Raw genomic sequence first — 24,517 nt, 5'->3', positions numbered from 1 at the left:
TTAAACGAAAAAGCGACATAGGAAAATTTGAAGCCCCAAACTAAGTTGGAATACTTCAAAATCACAATAAAGAGTTTCAACTTCTGTCAAGGGTGATGTATTGGGTATATATGTAACTGTCGCTAATCTTTTTTATACCATAGTTTAATAATTAAAGTTTATTTAGGATTTTGAAAATGAACGCACAAACTATGTGAATTTTTTGGTCATTTGATTATTTTAACTGTGAATTCTTACAAAAAGGAAAATAGATAAATACACACAAGTGAATTTACATGAATTTTCAGCTTAAAAAGGGAACTAAAACTGCTCTAAAATTGAAGTTTCAGAAGCCATACACACACAGCCCAACGTCACACTCTATACTTTTGGCGTTTTCAGATTTCTAGCAGTTCTACCAGCAGCAAGTCGTCTGCTCATGGGACTTCAAACTATGAAATCTCGAACTAAATCATATCTAGTAACAGCTTCAATCTGAAATTCCAGATACCTGAGCTTCCATGGAGCTCGGACTTCTCCACACGTGAGACAAAAGTTGTTAGAAATGCTTCTTCAAAACTGTAGCTAGGTATGGCTACCACCTTTTTTATGTAAGAGCTAAGCATTTTGGTTATACACCAGGAACTAACCGTGTAAAATTGAGAGCTTCCATTGATTTCCTCCAACTAAAATCCCGGTAAATGTTAAAACGTTTTCATTTATGCAGTCTATGCCGCCTACAGGCTTATTACTTTTCCTAACGCATTAGGAATTGCATCCCGAACTCGAGCGTGTACTGCACTAGGGTATTTTACAGCTCACCCAAGGAAAAATTATGCTCGAGAGCTGCACTTTGTTGTTGTTGTTGTTGCAGCATAAAAATTCCCCATACATATATGCGGAATGCTGCTGAAGTGACAGTCCTTTGGCCGGATATAAATCCGGGTCGTTCCGGTATCGTAGAACAGACTGTCGTGGGAACGCAACTACTGCTTTGTCTACTCATTTGATGACTGATACTACTATATATTACATTCAGAAATCCGAGCACTCTTCCCCTCAACTTATCCTGCAGTGGCAAATAACAAGAGCTGGGCTCAACATTTTTCCAAATTCTATTCTAACACGTTCAATCCAAGCAAAATAGCTATTCAAGTAAAGAGATTATCAAAGGTTATCCCCGTTTCATCCAATTCATTGAAGGACAAGAAGCAGCATCCCCTTTTTGATTTGTACTAAGACCTTTTTTTCAGATACGATACCAATTTGAGAAGATAACCAACACATTTCATATCCAAATCTCAAAGGTTTGCCTATCATACATTGTTTACATTAAAACTTCGTTATATGGAAAAAAGGTAACACCGCAACAAAAAAAAAGTTATAAAAACCAACGAAACTTTTGTTGTTGAGATTTGCACGAAAATTCAAACCAAAATTCAGTGGGCTATAAATGGCATACCTGGAATTCCCCTAAAAATGCTGCTTAAAAAATGTGAAATTTTGATCAAAATTTCTTGAATTTCTGTTTCCATTTGCACAAGCTTGCATTTATATGGCTTTTGAAGAAGAATGAGCTATATTTTTATTAAAAAATAATTAAAACTAAATTGGAGACAAATAAATTGCCGAAACTAGTCAATAAGTCCCTGTGCTAAAGTAATTTATCTCAGTGTATATGCTATATATGATACTATATATAAACATATACGGTGTTGTTATTGTTGTTGTAGTTGAAGTGGTTGAATATTTTAATTTAAATAATCCTAATTAGTGAGGAGCGCCATTTTACTACCACTGTTCTGTTTTTTGTTACAATATAATACACAACTGTATGGGTAATATTTAATGACAAACTGTGTTGACATTTTTGTTCAGTAAGATTGGTACGTCATCGTGAATCAGTTAACGTCAGAACAACACTTCCAAATTGTAAAAATTTACTTACAAAAAAATAAATCTGAAATGTTGAGAAGGGAACTTGCTATGCTTTGTCCTCTGACTACGTGGAAAGTTGTATGTAAGGATCATGACTTACGTGCCTATAAAATACAGCTTGTGCAAGAATTCAAACCAAATGAGCATCGTTTGCGTAGCATCTTTGCTGATTGAGCACATAGCGTAAGTGAAATTTACCTACTTTCCAAAAAAAATAATTATTTCCTTATTCAACCCCAACCAGTTATCCTTCCATTCCTTACTCCCGCACAAAAGTCAGCGCATTACTTGCATTGTGACTGCTAAAACAAGCAAAAACAAAGAAAAACACACAGTTACACATTGCATCAGTGGCGCCTGCAAGAGGAAGTGGGCAGTTGCGGTAATAGCGCAGACACACCTAATTAAGCGAAGTCCTCAACTGTGTGATCCTTCTGCCAGAAAAATATGACACACAAATGGCGCTTCAAGCCGTTGTTCCTAAGCAACGACTGGTAGCGACAGGCTAATCAGCTACTCTGTCAGAAAGCAAAATAGATTAACGAAACCAATGCAAGACTGAGTTTTGTCGAGGCCCTATGCTCCCAAGTGGAGTGAACAAGGAAAAAAAAAATTAGATTTATTGGAAAACGTACGATATCCTATTCAAAAAACAAATGCCATAAAATGATCTACCAGATTATAATAAATTCAATAAGTCCATTAAAATTCATTGCAACAATATTTCTGTTTTGAGAGAGAAATAACAGTAACTTGCGAATGAGAGAGGAATGAGAAAATGGCAAAATGCGATGGGTTGTCATTGAAACTTTTTGCAACAGAACCAATTCACGAAATTTCTGGGTAGAAAATTATCTGTTGGCTTCAATTCTTGTGTTAATTGAATTTTTTGTCTAGTTGTTAAGAACGTTGCGATATCGAAAACTTTGCGCTACAGCGGCAATATTCTCAACAGCACGGCCAGTTTTTGGTCAGCCAGTGCTTTTTCTATCCTCGACAGCATCAGTTTCTTGAAACTTGTTCACTAACCTTTAAGGGGGCCTGTTAAATTTCGAAAAAAAAAAAATTTCATAAAATGTATATATAATAAATGTATAATATAATCTTTTAAGAATATGTCAACAAATTTTTAGAACGTAAATTTAAATATTTCTTATATTATAGATCGTCAACCATGATGACTCTATTCTTTGCGTTCGAGAGCTGGGGGAGGTATAGTTACGTTGTATTCAAACTTTAGACGCGTTTTTCTTAAAACTATATTTTTCGAATTGGCGTATTCGATAATTCGAAAAGTTATTGGCCGATATCCCTGAAATTTTGCACACGTCTTTTTTATGATATTAATTTCTATGTGAATTTACAATTCGAAAATTTTTCGAAAAAATAATTTTTTGGAAGCAAAAATAGTAGGAGAATTCGCCCCAAAATTCATTTTTTTTACATTTTATTCCGCGAATTTTTTTTTTTCATTTTTGTTTAATTCATATAAAAACTATGACATTAATAATAGGTCTATGAATAAGTTCGTGTGGTTTTAAATAAAAAATTTTTTTGGTTTTTTGTATTCATGTCACTGACGCCGATGCTACAATGCCCACCGATTGAGAAGCCCCGCTGCGACCTTCCTAGAAGAATTGAGTGTACATTCACCATTTTAAATGATTAAAATAAAAAAAAAAATTATATTATTTAAATGTATAAATACACTGTATGTCAATTTTGAAAAAAATATATTGACTTCTTCATTTTAAAGAATTTTAATGAAAATCGAGGAAAATATGGCCGTTTACAAGTATCTGTCCCCTTAAAGCTTGAGGTACAGGAGCGCGCGGACCGCTCTCTATCTAGTTAATGGGCTGAAGAAGCTATAATATTGGGAATTTCTGCACAAAAATTTTACAGTGTATTCTTAAGATACTATAATTTCGAAATATCAAAAACACAAAAAGATCGATTTTTTGAAACTTCTAGACCACTGGGTCCCCTTAAGTTACATACTAACTAGTAAAAAGGGGCAAAGTCAAAAGATGTAAATTATACTAACGGATCTTTGTGTGTACAATTATTTAGGAACAGATCCGATCAAAGAGAGAATCATATTGGAACGCAGAGAGGATTACATAAGAATTACAGGAGAGAATGCTTTGACGTGATTCTCAGACTCTCTATGCACCTCTTCTTTTTCCACTTGATTTAAGACTACATCTTGTTATTTACAACGAAATTTCTCTTAATACTAGAAATGTATCAGTTATAATTATACAAACAATTTTATATTAAACAATTTAATACAAATACACAATTCAATAATTTTGCGATTCAGACATCCAGCACTCATTCCTTCGTTTCGGTGGTCTTCCAGGTAGTCTAATGTCTATTGGCTTATTCTCCACTGCGATTCTGGCTACTTGGTCAGGTCCCATTCTCTGTACATGTTTTTGCCACTCTTTCCGACGTCTTCGGCTCCATTTGCAGATGTCTTGAACATAACATAATGAACGGATCTCTTCGTTTCTGATATGTTCAAGCCTTGGGTGCTCACAAACCGCTCTGAGCGTTTGCATTTCTATGGTGGATACGCTATTTTATGGTCGTATCTGCACGGGTTTCAACTGTGTATGTCATGATAGGGCTGACACATGTTTTGTATATTCGTGTTTTCTGTAATCCGGGAATTACATTAGTTTAGCCTTGAGGGGAACGCCACTGTGGGGGATTAAAAAATAGTCGATTTTTAGGAATTGTTTTTTGTAAGTAGGAATGACTATTCGAGGATCGGACGAAAGGCAGTTTATCATTTATGTATTAAACTATGTTGTTGTAAATTTTTATTAAAAAATATTGAAAATTTACAAATTTACGTAAATAAACGTAACGGGTTAAAAAAAAATGACGTCATCTGGTGGCAGCGATACAGCAATGAATAATCATCTAAAATGAAAACACCCAAAATTTTTTTAATCTACACAATAGTGGCTATCGTTGTACGTAACCGTTTTTTTTTTTTTTTGCTTGACCAAATGGTGGTGATTTGAATTTCGATGTGTGTTTTTCACCATTTTTTTGATTTTCAACAGGCCTACAAAAATAGTTATTTTAAAAATTTTGAAAATCGACTACGTCCAATGATAGCCAATGCGATAACAAAACTTTTGAAAAAAAAGAAAATTTAAATCGGTTCATTAGTCTTCGAGAAATCGTTGCCACTGTATCAAAAAAAAGTCGTTTCGAGAAAAATGCGTTTGAAATAAAGCATCGTATCGTAAGCGCTACGGGGCCGAACCGACGGGCGCTCACTTAAGTGCACATAGAATCGAGAATAAAGCGAATTTCGCTTTAAAATTTTTACCACATTTTCTTGAGTAGTTAAACTAACAATTTATCCAAAAAAAATCGATTTTTTTGTATTTTCGCAGTGCCGTTAGTGGCCCCTTAAAGAAAATGGAGCAGTTTGATTCAGAACTGTTTTATGTATTCTAGTCTATCTCTATTCGGTTCACGCATCATCAAGGAATCTCTCAATCTTCTTTGGTGAGTTTGCCGTGCCCAGCTAGGAGACAAAATTTGGTTATTCAGCCAGCAGTTAACCTAGCTTCCCTGTTAACTCACCTGCCTGTCAGCTATTAACCTACCTGTCCTGGTGACCTACCTGTTAACCCACGTGCCCAGAACAACTTATGATATGCTTAAATTTAATAAGTGATTCATTGTCTAATTTCACATAACATCAAATGAATCAATTTCAAAGTCGTCAGTTACCACTTGTTTCCCAGTCATAACTATTTCCATGAGCCCCAAAAAAAGTATGTCAATATTTTGCCATGAACTATTTTTCGCGCATCACCGATCAATTCAATACTTCGAAACTTACGCTGAATATTTGTTTTTCAATAAACTCATTTAGCTGGAATTGAAATTTCTTTTCTGTTTATTTTGCAGGAGCTGGTTGCCATCTCGCCAGAGCGACGTAATTGGCGCGGCATATTTATAGCATTGCTGGTAATAGCAGCAGTCTTCAGTCTTATAATTTTCTCCATATTCCTGCTGTCGCCAGGTAAGTGAAATACAGAAACAAACAACTATACATACAAGTTAAAAGTAGTCGTAATATATGAGTGTAAATAACAGCAACAAGTATAATTTCCCAAAAGGCATTCAACGAATTGTACGCAGTAGACTAAACGGAATTTAGCAAGGAAACTATTTTTGCGTAAATTTCATGTATACCCTTACCATTTTTTTACATGTATAAATATACATACATATTTAGGCAATTCGTGTATAATATATTAACTTGTATACATAGCTTTTTATACGTATTAAGCGACACACCCTTTGAGTCGAATTTCAATTTCCTGGCCCCAGTAAATCAACAACATTAATTCACTTTATTTAATTTCCATTCTAATTTGCATACGATTAGAGGATGAAGGGCTGCGCATACGCGGCCGTCACATGGTGCTGACTGATATTTTAGGCAAAAGCTTGCAATGGAAGCCCTTCAATGGCACTTGGAGTAGTGGTAAGTAGAGGATAAGAGAAAAGCGACGCACCCAGTTAAGTGACAGGCTCAATCCCATTGTATATTAATGACTACCCTCTTTCGCTATTTCTAAATTTTAGACGTTGAACTGATATTTCGTGACCCGTCTGGTGGTTTATCTATATTAAATTTAGACAATTATACAACGCGGGTCTTAATGACCAATTCAACATTCGTAAGTATAGTTTTAAAGAATACTATTTTTGCGTACTTAAAATTTTATATTTTTTTCTCTCTAATTCTTTCAGCGCCAATTGAATGCTGAATCATTTCTAGTATCGCCAGATCAAAAATATGTGCTCTTGCAATCCGACAGCAATGCGGAGGGCTCAAGGTGGGTGTTAGCAAATATGATTTATATTTATTTATATTATTTATTAATCAATGAGTAAAGCGAACAGTAAACACTTAACACTGTGTGTTTGTTTGCTCTTGCAATGCCAAAATAAACAATACGCGGAAGACAAATGATTCGGAGGTCAATCACCATTTAATTGGTTACCTGCGTATGTGGTTGCATATGTATGGATAGATTTTTTCAATGAAAGCTAAACATTTTATAGAGCTGCAATTCTTAAAATAATCGTATAGCCAAAACAGGCGCCGATGTTAATCGTGATTGGCGACGCAGTTAATTCTTACTAAAATTGTAGTGAGACAGTCGATTGCCAGGCGGATTAGTAAATAGTTGATTTGGTTGCTGGATAGTTTTGTCAGTAAAAGGTGGACTTGAGGCAACAAATACAGGTATTAGCGGCCCTGATACTAAAAAATAATTGTTTATTTAAAAAAAATCTTAAGTTGTAATTTCTCAAACTAATACATCAAACCTCAAAATTCAAAATTCATGAACGTCAGAAATAAATCAAAATGGAAGTTGTATGCAGCTATACGCATATATTGAAATTTGATCGAACCAATTTTTCCAATACACTTTTCTTTAAACATTTACACCAAAATCCATTATCGGAACTTTGTTATTATGGTAGTAGTCCGGTGTAACGACCGAAATTTCGACGTTTTTTCATGAATCTTTTTTAAAAAGAAAATAAAATGCGATCGTTTTAAAGTTTTTACATGTTTTTATTGGTGTTTTGAAGTATATAAAGCAAATTTTTTAAAGTTTATTTTATATTAATTTGTGTAAAATTTTTGACGTCAAAGTGGAGTCCTTAAAAAAAAGATGAGTTGGTTCGGGGAAACACACAGCCTTCCAAAGTCATCTGAAATAAAAAATTCAAAGATTATTATTCTGTAGACTTTATTTTAGGTCCCGAACCTAAAATATACACAAAAATAAAAAAAAAACAAAAACAAAATGGTGGACTTGTGAAAAAAGGTTCTCAAAATCTAATTTCTTTTCTTCATAAATTGTTTAAATTAAATAGTTTATTATTAAAAAATTAAATGTTTTAAAGATCCGGGATCTAGATATGTATGTCTAGAATAACGGGTTAAATTTTTAGCCAAATCGGTTGAATAGTTTTGAGTCAGTGATTCCCCGAAATTTCGAAAACATGGTTTTGGGAAAAACGCGTTTAAAGTTTCGACAACAGCTGCTGCTGGCGTGTCACACGCTTTCATACACACTACGGCGCACTCTCTTATTTTAGCTTTAACTTTACAAATAATTAAAATTTCTGTTTGAAATTTTTATAGTATATTTTTAAGATGTTTTTCTTCCGAAAAATGTAAAACAAAAAAATTCGATTTTTTGAACCCGTCACACCGGGCTACTACCTTATTGTTTTTTTAATTTCTTAATTTTTTTTTCTACAGTATTATGAATGTAGCTCCTTTGGAACTCTGCTACCTAGTATGCTAGTGTTGCTTTCGAGTTGGCATCGTACGGGTCTCATAGCAAATCATAATAAATCGCTCAGTAGCGGTAGTGGTGCTAAGTTGTATCTAATGAGCGGCTTCTTTTCTTGCTCTAAGTTCAGCTCAAACTACCTTTATTCGCTCCATATTAGAATATACAACATTTGTCTGGAGGCCTTACTACCGTTTTGCAATTGATAGAATTGAATGTATTTCCTTTAATAAGCTCTTGAGTCGTTCAAATTCTAAAATCGTATCCCTTTCTACAATTCCCACCTAATATTAATTAATTTAAAGTCTCTAGAGTGTAGAAAGTCTATACTCTCGCTGTCTTTTGTGTTTAGTGTAGTTAAAGGAAAAATTGAATTATTCTACGATTCCACTCATATTCTTCATCATGAAATTCAATTACTGAATAAAAGAAGAAGACCACTTTCCCATAAATCAACATTATGCGAGGTAAAAGAGCTCTTCGATCATTTAAACTTGACGATATCTCCAATGAGAATGCCCCAAACCAAGCTACCACCCTGGGCTCTAAACTCTGAAAGCTTTATCGAAGACTTATGCTTTTTACGTAAACAGTGCACCAACAACACAACATATCAGCAAATTTTCTGGAGCATAGTGCACCCTCTGAAACGAAGTGATTGGAGTCGCCTTTTCACTGCTGACACCAAGCAAGTCAATGGCATCGCATTTGCTGTTACAAATGAAGCTGGGCAAACCCTTTCTTACGGATTACTACCGCAGGACACCAGTATCTTTGAAGCTGAATTACAGGGCATAATTTCAGCATTAAATATTGTAAAGATTAAACAAAAGGTTTTAATATACACAGATAGCCAATCAGTGTTCAATGCTGCAAGGACCATTTGAATGGATGTAGGCCCAATATATCACATGCAACATGTTAATTAAGAGGACGCCAAACACAAAACTAATGTGGATACCTGGATATTCGGGCATAATCGGCAATAATCATGCCGACTATGCCACAAATCTTGCCTCGTGTTTGCACTTCTATAACCCACTTAGTACAACATCTATTCAAACCATGTATCCCAGAGCTTCAAAGTCTCATCTGGACGCCAATTGGTATATCTACCAGCATGAATACGAAGAAGTAAATCCACCCAGTTCCGCTACCCCCCATACTACCAACTTCGACTACTACTTGGATTAACCGATGTTTTGTACGTTTAAGGCTAGGCCATATCCTTTTAACACACCAATACTATTTAGCAAAGAGTCCGCAGCCAATGTGCAACTTTTTCAACGCGAGCCGCTTAACCATACGTCACATTCTACTATATTCCCCACCTATCTCCGCCTTACGCACCACAACACTGGATAACACAGATCCAATCAACATTCTCTGCATTCCTTCTGAAGCAAATATAATAAAAATGCCAAATTTTTTTAAAGCTATAAATATATTTCAACTTATTTAGTCTTATAATTTATATTTACTTACATTTTGCTCTCATATCCCTACTTGAACTCTACTCAGCACTTACCATTTCATCTGAAATGGGTTAATACGAATTATGCGCTTTAAATTCAGTCCGCACACTGAGAAAATTTAATAAGAAGGAGGTTTATGAATTTGTAAAATCTTTTTTTAATTTATTTAATTATCTTTAGTAATTTAAGCTTATATTAGGCTTACGAGCTCTGTAAACACTGTTATTATGTTTTGATGCTTTCCATTTCAATTCAACCGGGCTATTCGGGTCATGTTCTTCGATTTCGATGTAACTCAAATATGTTGCTCTCTGGTCAAAATAATGAGACACGTATTTTTTTGTGCGCCCGAAAAAATTTTTTTTCAAGATTTATCGGCAATTTTCTTTTTTGGCTCAAAATCGATTTTTTTTAATTATATGAGAAATTTTTTTTTAAAGGCTCATAACTTAATCAAAAGTGAACCGATTTTAATAATTTTGGATTCAAAATGATCGTCATTACTTACAAGAGCGATTTCATGTTTTTTTTATTTTGCAAAAATGTTGATATGTCATCTAGCCTAGAGTCATCTGTAAGAATGCTGAATTCCGGTTTGTCTCGCCTTCTAATTTTTTTTAGCGCTCGATTATTTGTGAAAAAATTAGCCTTAGTGCAGTGTGAAATACTTATTTTATATTTTTATTTTTTTTTAACTTTGACTTTTTATTTTTCAATTTTATTTTTTTGTTCATTCGTCTCTCTATTAAAACTGCAGCATGCGGCGCACAGTTGGAAGATATGCCCTCTTTTTTGGATAAAACTTGAGTTGTCAGCAACATTTTCGTCTACAACAGAAAATTTTTGCCACAATGCAGCGTTATAAAAGTGTCGAATTCCTTGGAGATTTTATGTGTTGACTTTTTCCTTTAATAAAATTAAAAATTATTTTAAATACAGTATTTGCAAATAGTGTAGATATCTCGTAGGAAATCAAAACATATTAATTTCCTGAAATAATGAGAAAATGTGTTTACATAATCCAACTCAGAGGCATTTTGAAATACTTTGTTGTGTACGAATATCCGCTAAAATAAAATATGATTTGCAAATGATAAAGGAAATAGCAAGTTGGCCACATGCCGCTTGATAAACATTTCACAGTTGCTGATAAACACAATAAAATTTTATTACAGTGCCAATTCCGTAGCGTATAATTGGCACGCACAGTGTGTTAATAAATATTTACATTAGTCATGTTATTTAAATAACACACACACATACACTCATGTACACAATAATAGCAGCGCGACATATTGAAAATTTTTGGTTGTTTATTTATTTATAATTTAAATTTTTTTAATATTTTTATGTAACAATGGTTTATACCAAAACAAACTCCTTATAAATTAAAACTTCAGACTTTCTAAAAGATTAAAAAAAATTCAACAAATTTTTATAAAATTTTTCTACCTTTTAATCAGAATGTTCAAGAAATATTAACGAAATTTCGAGTGTGCTGTTTTATAGCCTGTAGAGTTTGAGCATACCAAAGTGTTAATTTGAAGTGGCTTAAAAATCGCGTATTATTTTTTGAATTTTTTTTTACTGGCTGTCTTGTGAACTTCCTCCACACAAACAAATTTCGAGCATTCGTTCGTATGGAAGAAAATGCATAACACCGTAAAAAAAAATTCTCAAAAATTGTCAGAAATTTTGAGCCACTTTAAGCTGGCATAATATGATACCAGAAGTGAATGGGCTACAAAACTGCATACTAGGGGTGGGACTATTCGAATAAAAATTATTCGAATAATAAAATCTTTTATTCGAGAGGTATTCGTAATTCGAATAATATTTATTCGAATTTTTTATTCGTTTATTCGAATAATGCTATTCGAATACCTCACTATTCGAATACCTCACTATTCGAATACCTTACTATTCGAATACCTTACTATTCGAATACATCACTATTCGAATACTTCACTATTCGAATATTTTTGGTAAATATATTATTTATTTAGATTAGCGGACTACTAATCGGTTTATGTACAAGTGCATGCACCATGAGAAGGGCCAATGTAATTTTTATATTTTTAAAAGCACTTTCTTCCTGATGTAAATGAATATATAGTGAGGTATCCGAATAGTAAGGTATTCGAATAGTAAGGTATTCGAATAGTGAGGTATTCGAATAGTAAACTATTCGAATAGTGAGGTATTCGAATAGTAAGGTATTCGAATAATGAACTATTCGAATTATTTGAAACGAATAGTATTATTCGTTTTATTCGAATAATGTTTATTCGAATATTATTCGAAAATAATCCCACCCCTACTGCATACCCAGTATCTCTCTAAAAATTCTGATTAAAAGATGAAAATGATGATGAAGATTTGTTAACTTTTTTTTTTAATTTTGTTCACAGCTTCCAACATTTTTTTGAGGTATAAACAATATTTTCTTTTTTTGTTTTGTTGTAGCTTAAACTATGTTTTTATAAAAAAAATATTAAGAGTCAAATAAAAAAATATGAAAAATGTCTACACTTTTCAAAATGTCGCGCTACTATTGTTTTGAGCACAGGTGTACACACTAGTGTAAGCGGGTTTATAACACAAGGCACATAAATACCATTTAATTGCATTTTAATTTTTCTTTTTCGTACATTTTTTTTCTTCACTTCACACGCACCAAACAAAAGACATCACGTCTACGAAGTGCAAACAGCGAACACCTTCCCACTGGGACCAACAGAGAACATAGCTGAACCGCCACGTCTACAATATGTTACTTGGGCGCCCAATTTCCTACCCACGCCAGCCACAACCACAACTACAACGACCACCACCACCACCACCACGACGACGACTACCACAGCGTCCGCAAGCACAACAACAACAGCCGCACGTTCAGCGAGCACTGCTGCGAATGTGACAGCCGGCAATGCGCCTGGTGGCAGCATATTGCTCAACAGTTTGGCGGGTGCGGCGACGGGTGGCGGTGTGTCTATGAGCGGCGTTGGCAAGCCACCGCCTAGCAGTTTTCAATTTTCAAATGGTGGTGCCGTAAAAGCATTCGCACAAAATCAGGCAATCGCCTTTGTGTACGAGAATGACATCTACTACAAGCCAAAGGTTCAAGGCGAACTTGTTTGTCGCATTACAACAACAGGTGAGTGAGTGAACATCACTGTGTGTAGGCGGAGGGGAGCTATTACACGCTCTGCTCACTACCATTTCACTTCCTTAACATTTTGTGTTATTTAAATTTCGTAATGCCTCTTGACACGTTGAAAGCGACGCTTTGTTGCAGCTGCTGCTCCTATTTCCTTTTCCTACTTTTTTTTCCTCCGTTTTTTGCTTCTTCTTCTTCTTCTATTACAATGCCATTAACCGTATGACTTGTTCTTTTTGTTTGTCATGTCTTTTTTTGTGCCAGGTCGCGCTGGTGTCGTCTACAATGGCATCCCGGATTGGACGTATGAGAACGTGCCGGAGCTGAATGGGCGTAGCAGTGGGCTTACCTTTTCGCCGGATGGCCTATTTTTAGCATTTCTCACATTCAACGACAGCGAAGTGAATGAGTACAAGTATGTTGTGAATATTTAAAATGTTATTAAACGTGTTACAGAATTTGGGGAAAATTAGTATGCGTTTAGAAAAAAGTGTTTTATGGCTAAGGAAGCGTTAAGATATTCTATCTTGATTTTTTTTTTCGTATTCTCTCTCTTTATTTTATATTAACCAATTATGTTCATTCAACTCATTTACTCTACGATTTCTCACATCGTTGCAGAAAATGAGATTGTCTTTATTTTCCATTAGCTTTAATCCGACGCGCTTGTCTATGCTCTACAAATTAAACGATGTATTTTTTTGTGTGGAATATTTAACATTTATTTAGGTAAATATTTACTCCGATAGCCAAGCGGCAATTAGGGCCCGAGGCTCTCTAATGGTGCACTCGAAACTGATCAGGGAAAGGCAGGTCTCACTTTCGATTGATAATCTGGGTACCTGGTCATAGTGGCATTGCTGGAAACTGCGCAGCCCAGATAAAAAAACCTGTGAGCCTTAAGTGTGCCCGCGAAAGTAGAGGATCGGGATCCTCTTGATAATCTGCGCTCTACTCCTGGAAGGATGGGCTTTGCACAAACTCAGCGAGCGCTGAGCAAGTACACGAACGTGTAGGGTCGCGAAACCCTTCTGGCCACGTTTGGATCGGGGGCGTTCGAGGGATATTCTGAGGATGACAAAATCTCAGCTCTCGAATTTTGTGGGCACCCTCACGGAGCACTATCCGCGGGGTATACATGAAGTGTGACTTGGAATCACCTCGAGTCCTTTTTGCGTCAGCTGTATGGAGGTTGAGGTGGAATCATCTCAGTCTCCTGATAGTCTCCATTACTTTACAATAGTTTCGAAAGGGTGCGATAATGTCACGTGCATTACCATCTTGTCTGCGCATGATATGGGCGTAAATCGCGCTGCAGCATCTGTTATTGTCGTCGGTACGTCTGAGTCGACCTGCTCTGGAACACTGTTTCATTTTCAATTTGGCACTTGTCAGAAGTTCGGCTCAGGGCGTTAATATTATTTAGCTCTAGCTGCTGTTGCTGAAAGAGCTCTCCTGTTCGTTTTGCTTGCCTAGCGACAAAATTTCGTGTAGCAATGTTTTGAATTGGTCATACTGCCAGTTAAATTTGTCTCACTTGGCTGTTTCCAATGATCGTGGCGCTAACTCCTAACTTCCTCTTGCGAGTCTTGGACTGTAGAAGAATACGTGTCGCGTGCCTTCAAACTCCTCTGGGCAGGTAGGACAGTGTGGTGAAGCGGAGAGACAAAACCTTTGCAGAAAATACAGTAAACTTAATCTACTAGGAATGCACAATTGCATCCGGCTAATTTGGGTCTTAAGACAGAGGAGTATAACTTCGTACGAAGTAGCGGACGCATTGGCGAGAGAGACTGCGGCCTCGCCTTTAATAGGAGACGAGCCCTTCCCTGCCGTGCGACAACACACTATCAAGGAGAAGCTCAGGAGTGAAGAGCTAGGGCCAAGGGTGTTTTGCTGGAACCAAACTATATAGATATGCCAGGCAAAATTCCTACTGGAAGGTTATAACCAAAAGAGGTTTAAAAAACTCGTAACCCTCCTTAAGGATAACCTGCGAATGTTCACAGGCATTCTCACAAGCCACTGCAGACTGCGAAGTCATCTGCACATGATTGAGATTTGGTCTACGGACTCTTGCCGTTTCTACGAGCAATCTCAGGAGACTCCAATGCATCTTCTTCTGGAATCCAGTGCTATAGCGCGGAGAAGGTTAAGACATATTGGCCAATTGCAGTCAGGGGAAAGGCTCATACGCTCAATCCAACCCAGCTCTATCCTGAGTTTCATAAGAGAACTGGGCTTGGGTGAGGTACTCTGATGGGTAGAGGGCACAAAAGACCATGAGATCGAAGTGCAAACCTCATATATCTATTAATATATCTGTCAGATATGGGAAACAGCTGTGAAACACACTCTCTCAGCAGCTGAGGGAGGAAGTAGTCCGCTTCTCTAAGGTTACGGATGAGTTCGTGCGGCATTATGAGCAAGATCCCATCTTCGCTACCATTCTTTAAGTGTCGAGATTCACTGTTCGAGCTTTTGGTCCCTTGTTGGTTTTGCCCCGCCTCCGAGTGGCAGATGGTTTTTTATGAAGAGCTGTTCCATGGCAGAAATATACTTCGAGGTTTGCCATTCCCTTCGAAGGGATGACCGCTATTAGGAAAACCTTTCCTATTATTTGGTGTGTCGTGCCTACATCGGGTTTCGATCTCGAGCACTATCATAGTAGTAATACACAAACCCATTCGGCTACGGTGGTCAACAGCAATCTAGCAAATATACGTCTATATAGCTGGCTTTAATAGGGTGATTCAGTAAGGCAGCAGATTTTCTTTAAAGAATAAAACGCAATAAAATTTCTCGAAGTGGTTTTTTATATCATTTAAGGTATTCACAAAGTGTTTGTAAGTATCTTATTGTTGTACAGCATGGACTATATAGGGGGACTATTTAGGGGGTGCCGCACAAGTCATTTTACAAATTTTCATACCCTTAAAACTTATTTGGTTGTGGGCTCGAGTTCTGTAGATATGTATTTAACAGTTAAAAACTTTAGGAGATATGAAAATACGAGGCTTAGGACAACTTGTGGATCACCTAAACATATTTTTTAGTCTATGGAATTTATCAGCTACATCACTGTAGCTCTGTGGGAGCTTTGGCCTGCAATAGTAGTCCTCTCGAAGAAAATCATATTAAAAATTCTTAAATTAAATCTTCAGTTTTGATTGTTGCGATTAAATTTCCTTTTTCCCTCCTCCCTCACTCTTAGATATACCTGGATGGGTGACGACATTAAGTACCCTGCCGTTTTGACACAACGTTACCCCAAGGCGGGCGAAATCAATCCAAATGTCAGCGTTAATGTGGTAAACCTCTCCGTTCTCAAATACATCTTCCCCACACAAATCAAACTTCCAACCGATCTAGCGAACGGCAGCTACATTGGCGCACTCACCTGGGCCACGCCCATCGACCTCTCGTTCACGCTCACGAATCGTGGTCAAACCAAGGCCACAACAGTTGTTTGTCGCGCGCCCGATTTCCATTGTCAGTCGGTACACACAGAAGTGACAGTAAACGACGGCTGGGTGCTGCCAGCCGAGCGTCCCATCTTTTCAGTGCACAATAGTGCACATCTCAAGCGAACCCAACAGCAAATGCTTGCGAATGGACAATATGGCAACAATAGCTTCCACAATGTGAGCAACGGACAAACCACCTATGAAATATCAAATGGTGGCTACCTACTCAAACGTCTTCCAGTGCGCGATGGCGAACATGGCCACTTCCGTCACGTCGTCTTCATCTCCTCGTTAGATCGTCGTTTCGTGCCGCTCACAATGGGACGTTTCGAAGTCACCGAATTGCTGGGCTGGGATGAGACGCATTCGATTGTTTACTTTATGGCAGCACCGGAAAAACGCCCCGGTGAACGTCATCTCTATAAGATCAGTCTGAAAGTGAATGTGACGCAGTCCAATCGCACGTACATCACATCGACGCAGCCAACTTGTCTGACATGCGACAATACCATATCGACATTTCAATTGACAGCACAAGGCATACGCGTAGAGGATGGTGGGAATCGTAGTGATGATGAGACGGAATGTTACTATGATATACCGAAGAATTGTCTTTACAACAAAATTTATTTCAGCAAAGATTACTCGTACTACGTGCAGGAGTGTTTAGGTCCCGAATCGCCTAGTGTTTATTTGGTGGAGACACAAAGCAACATGAAGACCTATGTGCTAAATGCAGGCTCCAGTTTAAGGCATCGCCTAATGCAGCTAGCTTTACCACAAATACGTACATTCAGCGTTGAAATACGCCACGGCTTCCATGCGCAAGTGCGACTCTACCTGCCGCCAGGTATGCGCGAGGACGAAGAGGTCGCATTTCCACTCATCCTGCACATGTGAGTTGAAGAATGCAAATAAAAGCTTCACTACGATTTAGTGACTGTGGAAAATAGTTGAAAATCTATAAAAATTAACAACTTTTTCTTTCTGCTTACTTATTGCAGCAATGCCGCGCCCGGTTCACAGCTAGTCACCGAAAAGTATCAAGTCGACTGGAACTGGTATTTGAGTAGTCAACACTCCATGATTGTCGCGCAAATTGATGGCCGTGGCAGCGGGTTTCAAGGTGAGCTGCTGCGCACGCAAGTGCACGGCAAGCTGGGCACCGTCGAAGTGGAGGATCAACTTGGCGTATTAACGTAAGCTTACTCTAATACTCAAAGCATTAGTGCATAAAACCCAAAATAGTGTAGACTCTTTAAATTAATTCTTTGCTCTTCCACCACTGCTGCTACAAATTTCTCTTTGCTCTTCTCGCCCCCCTTTAGTTACCTGCGCGATAATTTGAAATTCATCGATCCGGCACGTATTTGCGCCTATGGCTGGGGCTACGGTGGCTATGCCGCCACCATGACACTCATCGATGATTCGCATCAGGTGCTGCAATGCGCTGTGGCCGTCAACCCAATCGTCTCCTTTGGCTATCATTGTAAGTATGCAATTTACAGTTACTTTACATCACACTTTGCCTTCTTCCCCTCTTAAACACTCCGCTACTTATGCGTACTTCAACTCTTGAAATCGTTGCAGACTCATTTTTCACTGAACGTTACATTCCGCTAAAGGGTGACTACTTGCGCGCTCTGCAGGAGGCCGATTTGACGATGAAAGCAGGCAATATTAAGAATCGCAATTTGATGTTGATACATGGCACAGCGGACCGACTGGTGCATCAGGAGCACACGTTAATGTTGGTCCGTGCGTTGGTTGATGAGCAAGTGAAGTTCCGACATCAGGTGAGTGAATGATACAAATGCGAGTAGGTACTCGTGTAGTGAGTTGCATGTGCGTTACGAGTACTTGCAATCAAAGTTTTAATGCCAAAAACTAGAGGTAAAGAACGTGACTTGAGAATGACTTGAAACTTAATCTAAGAACAAGAAAATCTCAGCTTTACATAAACAATTATGCAAGATATTCCATGTAGGTGTAAATGTGTGAAGGAGAAAACTTTGATAAGCAAAAGAGTTTAAAATGCAGTGCATGACATAGGACACAATTTTCGGAATAATAATGAATAGTGCACAGTTTGCAACCCAAAAATATTGTCAAAAAGCTAAATTTATTTTAGTATTCTATTTCTTCTTGAGTGGCGTAGTAACGGTTTAAGCGATTTTTGGGTAATTAGCGAACCCAAAAACTTCCGAGTAGCAACTTTCGAACAGATCCGATCAAGTTTTTCCAAAATCAACCGCCACACCCGCCTTTAGAAGATTTTGGACTTCAACCAAACGTTGTTGCTCTGATAGATGCTATACTCATCAGAGGAAAGGCAACTGCTCAATTAGTTAGCACTACTGTAAGTAGACAGGTACACCTCAAAGTGTAGTCGTCTCCCCCTCTGCTTTGGATTTTGGTGGTAAACTCTCTACTCTGAACTTGGAGAGAGGAAGTTGCCACGTCACTGCTTAGGCAGATGATCTGCCAATTACTGTTAAAAGCAAACATCCTAAAACCCTCATAGATATTCTGCGCCTAAGCAAGGCCACGCTTAGAAGCAGGACAGAGAGTACCTACTCGGTATATACAGCGCAACAACTGAACTAATTTTCTTTACAAAGAAACATAGGCTTCCTATAACCTCCCCGCCAGTTTTTAAGAGCGTGGAGATTCCTTTGAGGTTCAATGTGGAAGGAAGAAATCCACGTGGAAACGTAATATTGAAAGACCTTTAGAAAAGGAATGCGGGGGAATGCCCTAAAGGATATTAGTGTCGTATTCAAAGTCAGCCTTATTTGGGTTCCGGGGCACAGAAATATTGAGGAAAATTGTAAAGCCGATGAACTAGTCAGGAAAGGGGCTACTCTTCAACGAAAGGGTGCGATAATGGCACATGCATTAGCGTCTTGTCTGCGCATGATATGGTCATGAGTCGTTAGCTCAAGCGTCTGTACTTGTCTTCGTTACGTCTGAGCCGACCTACTCTTCGGGAAGCTCGGATGCGGCCGAGGGCGTTGATATTACTTAGCTCTAGCTGCCGCTGCTGAGACAGCTCTTCTGTTCCCCTTTCTTCGTTCTGCTTGCGTAGCGTATGCAACACCTGCCTGACAAACTTGCGTGTAGCATCCCAGCAATGTTTTGAATTGGTCATACTGCCAGTTAAATTTGTCTCACTCGGCTGTCTTCTAATGATCGTGGCGCTAACTCCTCACGTTGTCTTGCGAGCCTTGGACTGTAGAAGAATGCGTGTCCCGCATGGGCAGGTAGGACAGGAAAGAGGCTACTCTTCAACTGAGGTCAACTCTTCAACTAAGGCCAATAGGTCACGAGGAGATGAAGGCACATGCCTAACAGTTAGGCTACTGTGACCGCAAATAAATAAGGAAAAACAAAGAGCCTTTCAAGAGAGGTTATCTCGAAGGTCCTGGCTTATATAACCGGTCGTTGGCTATTTGGCAAACATTCCTTGAGAATATTGTAGAAGTTCTAGAGATGAGGAAGAGGAAGAAACAGTTAAGCGCTTTCCTTGCAATTGTCCAGCCTTAACTAAAATCACAGCGGGTTTTCTATGGAAATACATTTCCAACTCTCTTACGGAATTGTCCGGCGTGGAGACTGAACCAATCCTGCGCTTCATAAGAGCTACAAAATGGTTTCACGAAGAAAAATAAATGAGGTTCCCGTGTCGCACAGTGATAGCACAACGGACCTGCAAGATCTAAGTGAATAGGTCGTACTGATCGACTACCACCATAACTTCAGCTAACCTAACCACTTCATTGAGTACAACACTTTAAATTTTGCAAAATTGCCATTAGATTCCTGAGCACCGAACATCAGGAAATTTCATAATTGTGGTTATCTGATATGAACTAATTTTTTTTTTTGGCTAATCTGGCTAAATGAGGATAAGACGAAGTATCAAATAAACAGTCGACGCACTCGCGTATCGGCACCCTCGTCACAGTTGACTTCTATGATTTGGAGGATGTAAGAGACTATAACCTTAACACCTATAGCAGTGTTTGCCTTCAAATCCAAAGGAGAATCTATCTTGCCAACAAATGCTACTATGGACTATGTAGGCAACTGAGTAGTAAAGTCCTCTCTCGACGAACAAAACTAACACTCTACAAGCCTCTCATCATGCTTGTCCTAATGTATGGCGCAGAAGCGTGGACAATGACAACATCCGATGAAGCGACGCTTGGAGTGTTTGAGAGAAAGATTCTGCGTAAGATTTTTGGACCTTTGCACGTTGACGACAATGTGCGTTACGAGCAGGTGATGAAACATTGCGCTGTATGAGCTTTATGACGAAATAGACATAGTGAAATGAATAGAGATCGAGCGACTCTGCTGTCTAGGTCATGTTGTCCGAACTGATTCAAATGCTCTAGCTCCGCAAGCATTTAATGCAGCACCAGCTGGTGCTAGTCGAGGTATCGGAAGGCCACTTTTGTAATAGAAAGATCAGGTGGAGAAGGAATTGCCTTTACTTGGTGTGTCCAAATGGCGCCAGTTAGGAGGAAACAGAAACGACTGGCCCACTTTGTTAAACTCGGCCAAAATCGCTTAAGCAGTTGTCGCTCCAATAAAGAAGAAGAGAGAAATTTGGGGCGATTTTTCATTCCTCGGCAATATTATAAAAGCGTTTGGACAACTTTCCTGACCACCGTAGCCGAATGGGTTGGTAAATGACAGGTTCGAAACCCCGGGCATGAAGCATCAAATGATAGAAAATGTATTTACTAATAGCAGCCCGCCCGCCACGGCACTAAGTGGCAAGTCTCCGTTCGGAGACTGCGTAAAAGGGTTGTGGAACGACATCTAGACGCACATCACAAATACAAGGCGGAACTCGGCTAAATGCCCAGCAAAGGGTGGATATATGTATGTATATATCAGCATTTTCGACAATTTTCCTACCAGAGCAAACCAAACCTATGGCGTCCATATTACAAAAATGAAGTCATTGGAACCACCACTGCATTGCGTTCATAAGTCGCACACATTTTTTTATCCACCTACTCCTTCTTTCCACCTTGGTCTTAGAGGTACTGAAGAATGCATTAAAATTTCTCTTTTTTCGCCTCCATTTACAAAAACTCTGCCACACATAGCTGGTTTTGCCAAACGCAAAACTAAACTAAACTTTTTTTGAAGCACCATAACGTCACTTTTAAATCGACGTACAGTATGAACCAATGTAATGTGAACTTCGTGAGATATGGCGTACTAAAAACATCTAGCAAAGAATATTTTATTTCATTGTGCTTGCCCTTTATAAGGGGAGAGTACTTGCAGGATGATTTAGGGCATTCGTTTTGAATCGAATTGCAATTATTTTTAGCGCTTTTAATTCTATATGAAGAAATTATTTTAGAAAATTAAACGACTTTCCAAATTTTTATTCCCACTTTACCTTCAGGTCTATCCCGATGAGGATCACGCGATGACAAAATCACTAAGCCACGTCTACAAAACAATGGAATGGTATTTCGAGGAGTGTTTCGGCCCTAATGACGACAGCGAATGGGATCCGACGAGACTGTTTGTGTTCAAACAATAATTAATCATTTACGGTAGAGAAGTATATTTGTAGAAACGCAACTAGTTAAAGTAGCAAGTCTAGAAAATATCTAGAAAGTATGGAAACAAGTAAAAACAAAAAAAGAAAAAAACACAGCAAAGTGAAAGGAGGTGTAGCAACAAAGTGAATGGTTAAGTGTGTATAAGTAGAGAAAAGGTATGTAGTAATTTGGTAAGCAAATATGTGGGTAAGAATATGGCACACCTAAGGACATACATACGCTCACCACATATTGAGAAGTTTTGACTATTTACTCACTTATTTTTTAATTTTAACCATTTTTTTTTATTAAAAATATAGTTCATTCTAAGGCGATGCAAAGGCGATAGTAAACCAAGCTTCAAACTTTATACAAGATTTGCAAAAATGGGACAAATTTTCATTAAAATTTGTAATCAGAAATTAAAAGAAAAATTTGAATATGCAGTTTTATAGCGCTTTAAATTTTGGTATGCAAATGCAAGTTTGCTAGGGTCTACTCGGTCTTGTGTTCATCATATTTACCCGTTACGTAGAATAGTAGATCAATCTGAGGAATGGATACCCCAACTATACTTACTGTTTGTAGTTCTCGAGAGAGTATTTAACAGTATTAAAAAATACGCAAAATGGATTGCTCTTCGTCATCATTGACATAATACGCGAACTCCACAATAATTCTGAATGTAGAGCTCGTTTCAAAGGCAAATACATATAAGAAAAGGATGCGTTCTTTCGCAGGGTCCGGTACTCGATGTGTAACCAATTAAAAAGGCCATACATTTAGTTCGGAAAATTAATTTTATTCAATTCAAAGTAAGAAATGTCTGAAAATAATACAAAATTAAGAATCAATTTACTTTTGCCACCTTTGCCTTGACTATGGCCTTGAGACGGTCTAGAAATGAAACGCAAGCTGCCCAAATCTGATTTGCAGATATTTTGGCTTACTCGTGGACAATGACTTTTTTCAGCGTCTCAAGACTGGTGAATCTTTTAGTTCGGACTTTGCTATCCAAAATAACCCAAAGAGAATAATCCATCGGATTCGCATATGGTGAATTTGAAAGCCATTGTGTGGACGTGAAGTTCGGAAGGTTGTTTTTTAACCATTCTTAATTCACTCGAACTTTGTGAGATCGTGCCGAGTCCTATTAAAACGCCCATGGTCTGCCTCTGAAATGTTTGTCTGCCCACGGACTCAAAGCAATTTCCAGAATACCTTTCCGATAATATTTCACATTTAACTTGACGCCAGGCTCGATGAAAGCGACTAAAGAGCGCCCATCTGCGCTTACAGCGGCCCAACCCATGACCTGTGGCGGGTGCTTCTCCTGTGATAGGTCGGTCAAATAAACCCTATCGTTTTGGGAGTTTACGAATTGCTCCATTTGAAACATTTTCTCGCCAGAAAAGACAATGTTCGGAAATTGACCACTGTCGGCCAAGCGAAGCAACTCCTTCGCTCCCTCAAGTCTGATTTGTTGCTGCTTTGGTTTGAGATCATGCGCCTTTTGGATCTTGTAAGGCTTGACTTTGAGATCATTTTTAAGTTTGCTGCGATGCTATAGTCAGATATTTTCAGTTCTTACACCATTTGATTGGCTCTTCGTCGGGGATTTCGCTCAAGTCGCTTCTTCACTTTTTTAGCCATTTCACGCGACATTGCAGTCTTCTGAGGATCACCTCCACGACGTTCCGCGATGCTACCAGTATCGTTGCAACGAGTAATGGTGCAATAAGCAAAAACTTTATTTACTTTGAGCTACTCGAGCTCACGAATAACCGCTGGTTGTGATTTTCCAGCCAAATATAATGCAGTGCACTTTTACGTTTGAAATCCATTACTGATTTTCTTTTTTCGCGTTTACTCGCGTTTAGCCAACTAACAGACAGCTGATGCCCGAAGGGCTCGTAGAATGCAGGTATCTGGTAATGATATTCTGTTTATCTTTAACCATTTTAAGGCTTCATGAATAGCGTTTATTTCCGCTTGAAAAACACTACAGTGATCCAGTAGTTTAAAGGATTCACTTATAGAAAGCTTCTCGCAATATAACCCTGATCCTACACCGGTGTCCATTTTAGATCCGTCCGTGTAAATCTTAACGGGTATGTTGGGCGATGGATCTTCTTCAAGCCATTTCAGTCTAGAAGGGTCTTTCATTAGGAGAATGAGAGGGTGATAATCACAGTCACTGGGTATACCCGTATAGGAGTCTAAGATAGTTGAATGTCCATGTGTGACAGTCTTCCATTGTGAGCTCGCTTTCAGCCTTAAAGCGGAACAGGCCGCTGAGTATTTGCAGAAGAAATCTAGGGGTGGTAGATGTAATATGATATCCAAAGCCATGGATGGCGTGGTGCCCGTGCATCAGCTGCGTGAGCGGTCTGAAGCCAAATCACGAAGCCCCAGACGGCATTGAATGGTGGACACTCCAAAAGCTTGGAGATCTAGCTTATACAGACGACATATGGCTTATGGGTCGCACTGTTTGACAGTGAAACAAAACACGAAACGTGCGTCAGCTGTTTAAAAAGATAATAGCTAAAAAATCACCCTTTAT

General features: G+C 38.2%; 1 protein-coding gene across 1 annotated transcript in view; it reads left to right on the top strand.

Annotated features, from left to right (window-relative positions):
* Positions 1–22,165, top strand: part of LOC129237900 (inactive dipeptidyl peptidase 10) — an 87,641-nt gene extending 65,476 nt beyond the window's left edge. The window contains exons 2-12 of the mRNA XM_054872876.1: positions 5,860–5,974; positions 6,344–6,442; positions 6,544–6,638; positions 6,712–6,797; positions 12,439–12,908; positions 13,176–13,326; positions 16,126–17,274; positions 17,383–17,577; positions 17,707–17,867; positions 17,969–18,174; positions 21,810–22,165. Of these exons, the coding sequence (XP_054728851.1) occupies positions 5,860–5,974; positions 6,344–6,442; positions 6,544–6,638; positions 6,712–6,797; positions 12,439–12,908; positions 13,176–13,326; positions 16,126–17,274; positions 17,383–17,577; positions 17,707–17,867; positions 17,969–18,174; positions 21,810–21,950 (2,868 nt within the window). The 3' untranslated portion in view covers positions 21,951–22,165. The remainder of the gene's footprint in view (positions 1–5,859; positions 5,975–6,343; positions 6,443–6,543; positions 6,639–6,711; positions 6,798–12,438; positions 12,909–13,175; positions 13,327–16,125; positions 17,275–17,382; positions 17,578–17,706; positions 17,868–17,968; positions 18,175–21,809) is intronic.
* The last annotated feature ends 2,352 nt before the right edge of the window (positions 22,166–24,517 follow it).

This window comes from Anastrepha obliqua, chromosome 2 (assembly GCF_027943255.1).
Source record: "Anastrepha obliqua isolate idAnaObli1 chromosome 2, idAnaObli1_1.0, whole genome shotgun sequence".
NCBI classification, from domain to species: domain Eukaryota; kingdom Metazoa; phylum Arthropoda; class Insecta; order Diptera; family Tephritidae; genus Anastrepha; species Anastrepha obliqua.
The sequence above is the reverse complement of the archived record's forward strand: the minus strand, read 5'-3'. Positions and strand labels throughout refer to the sequence as shown.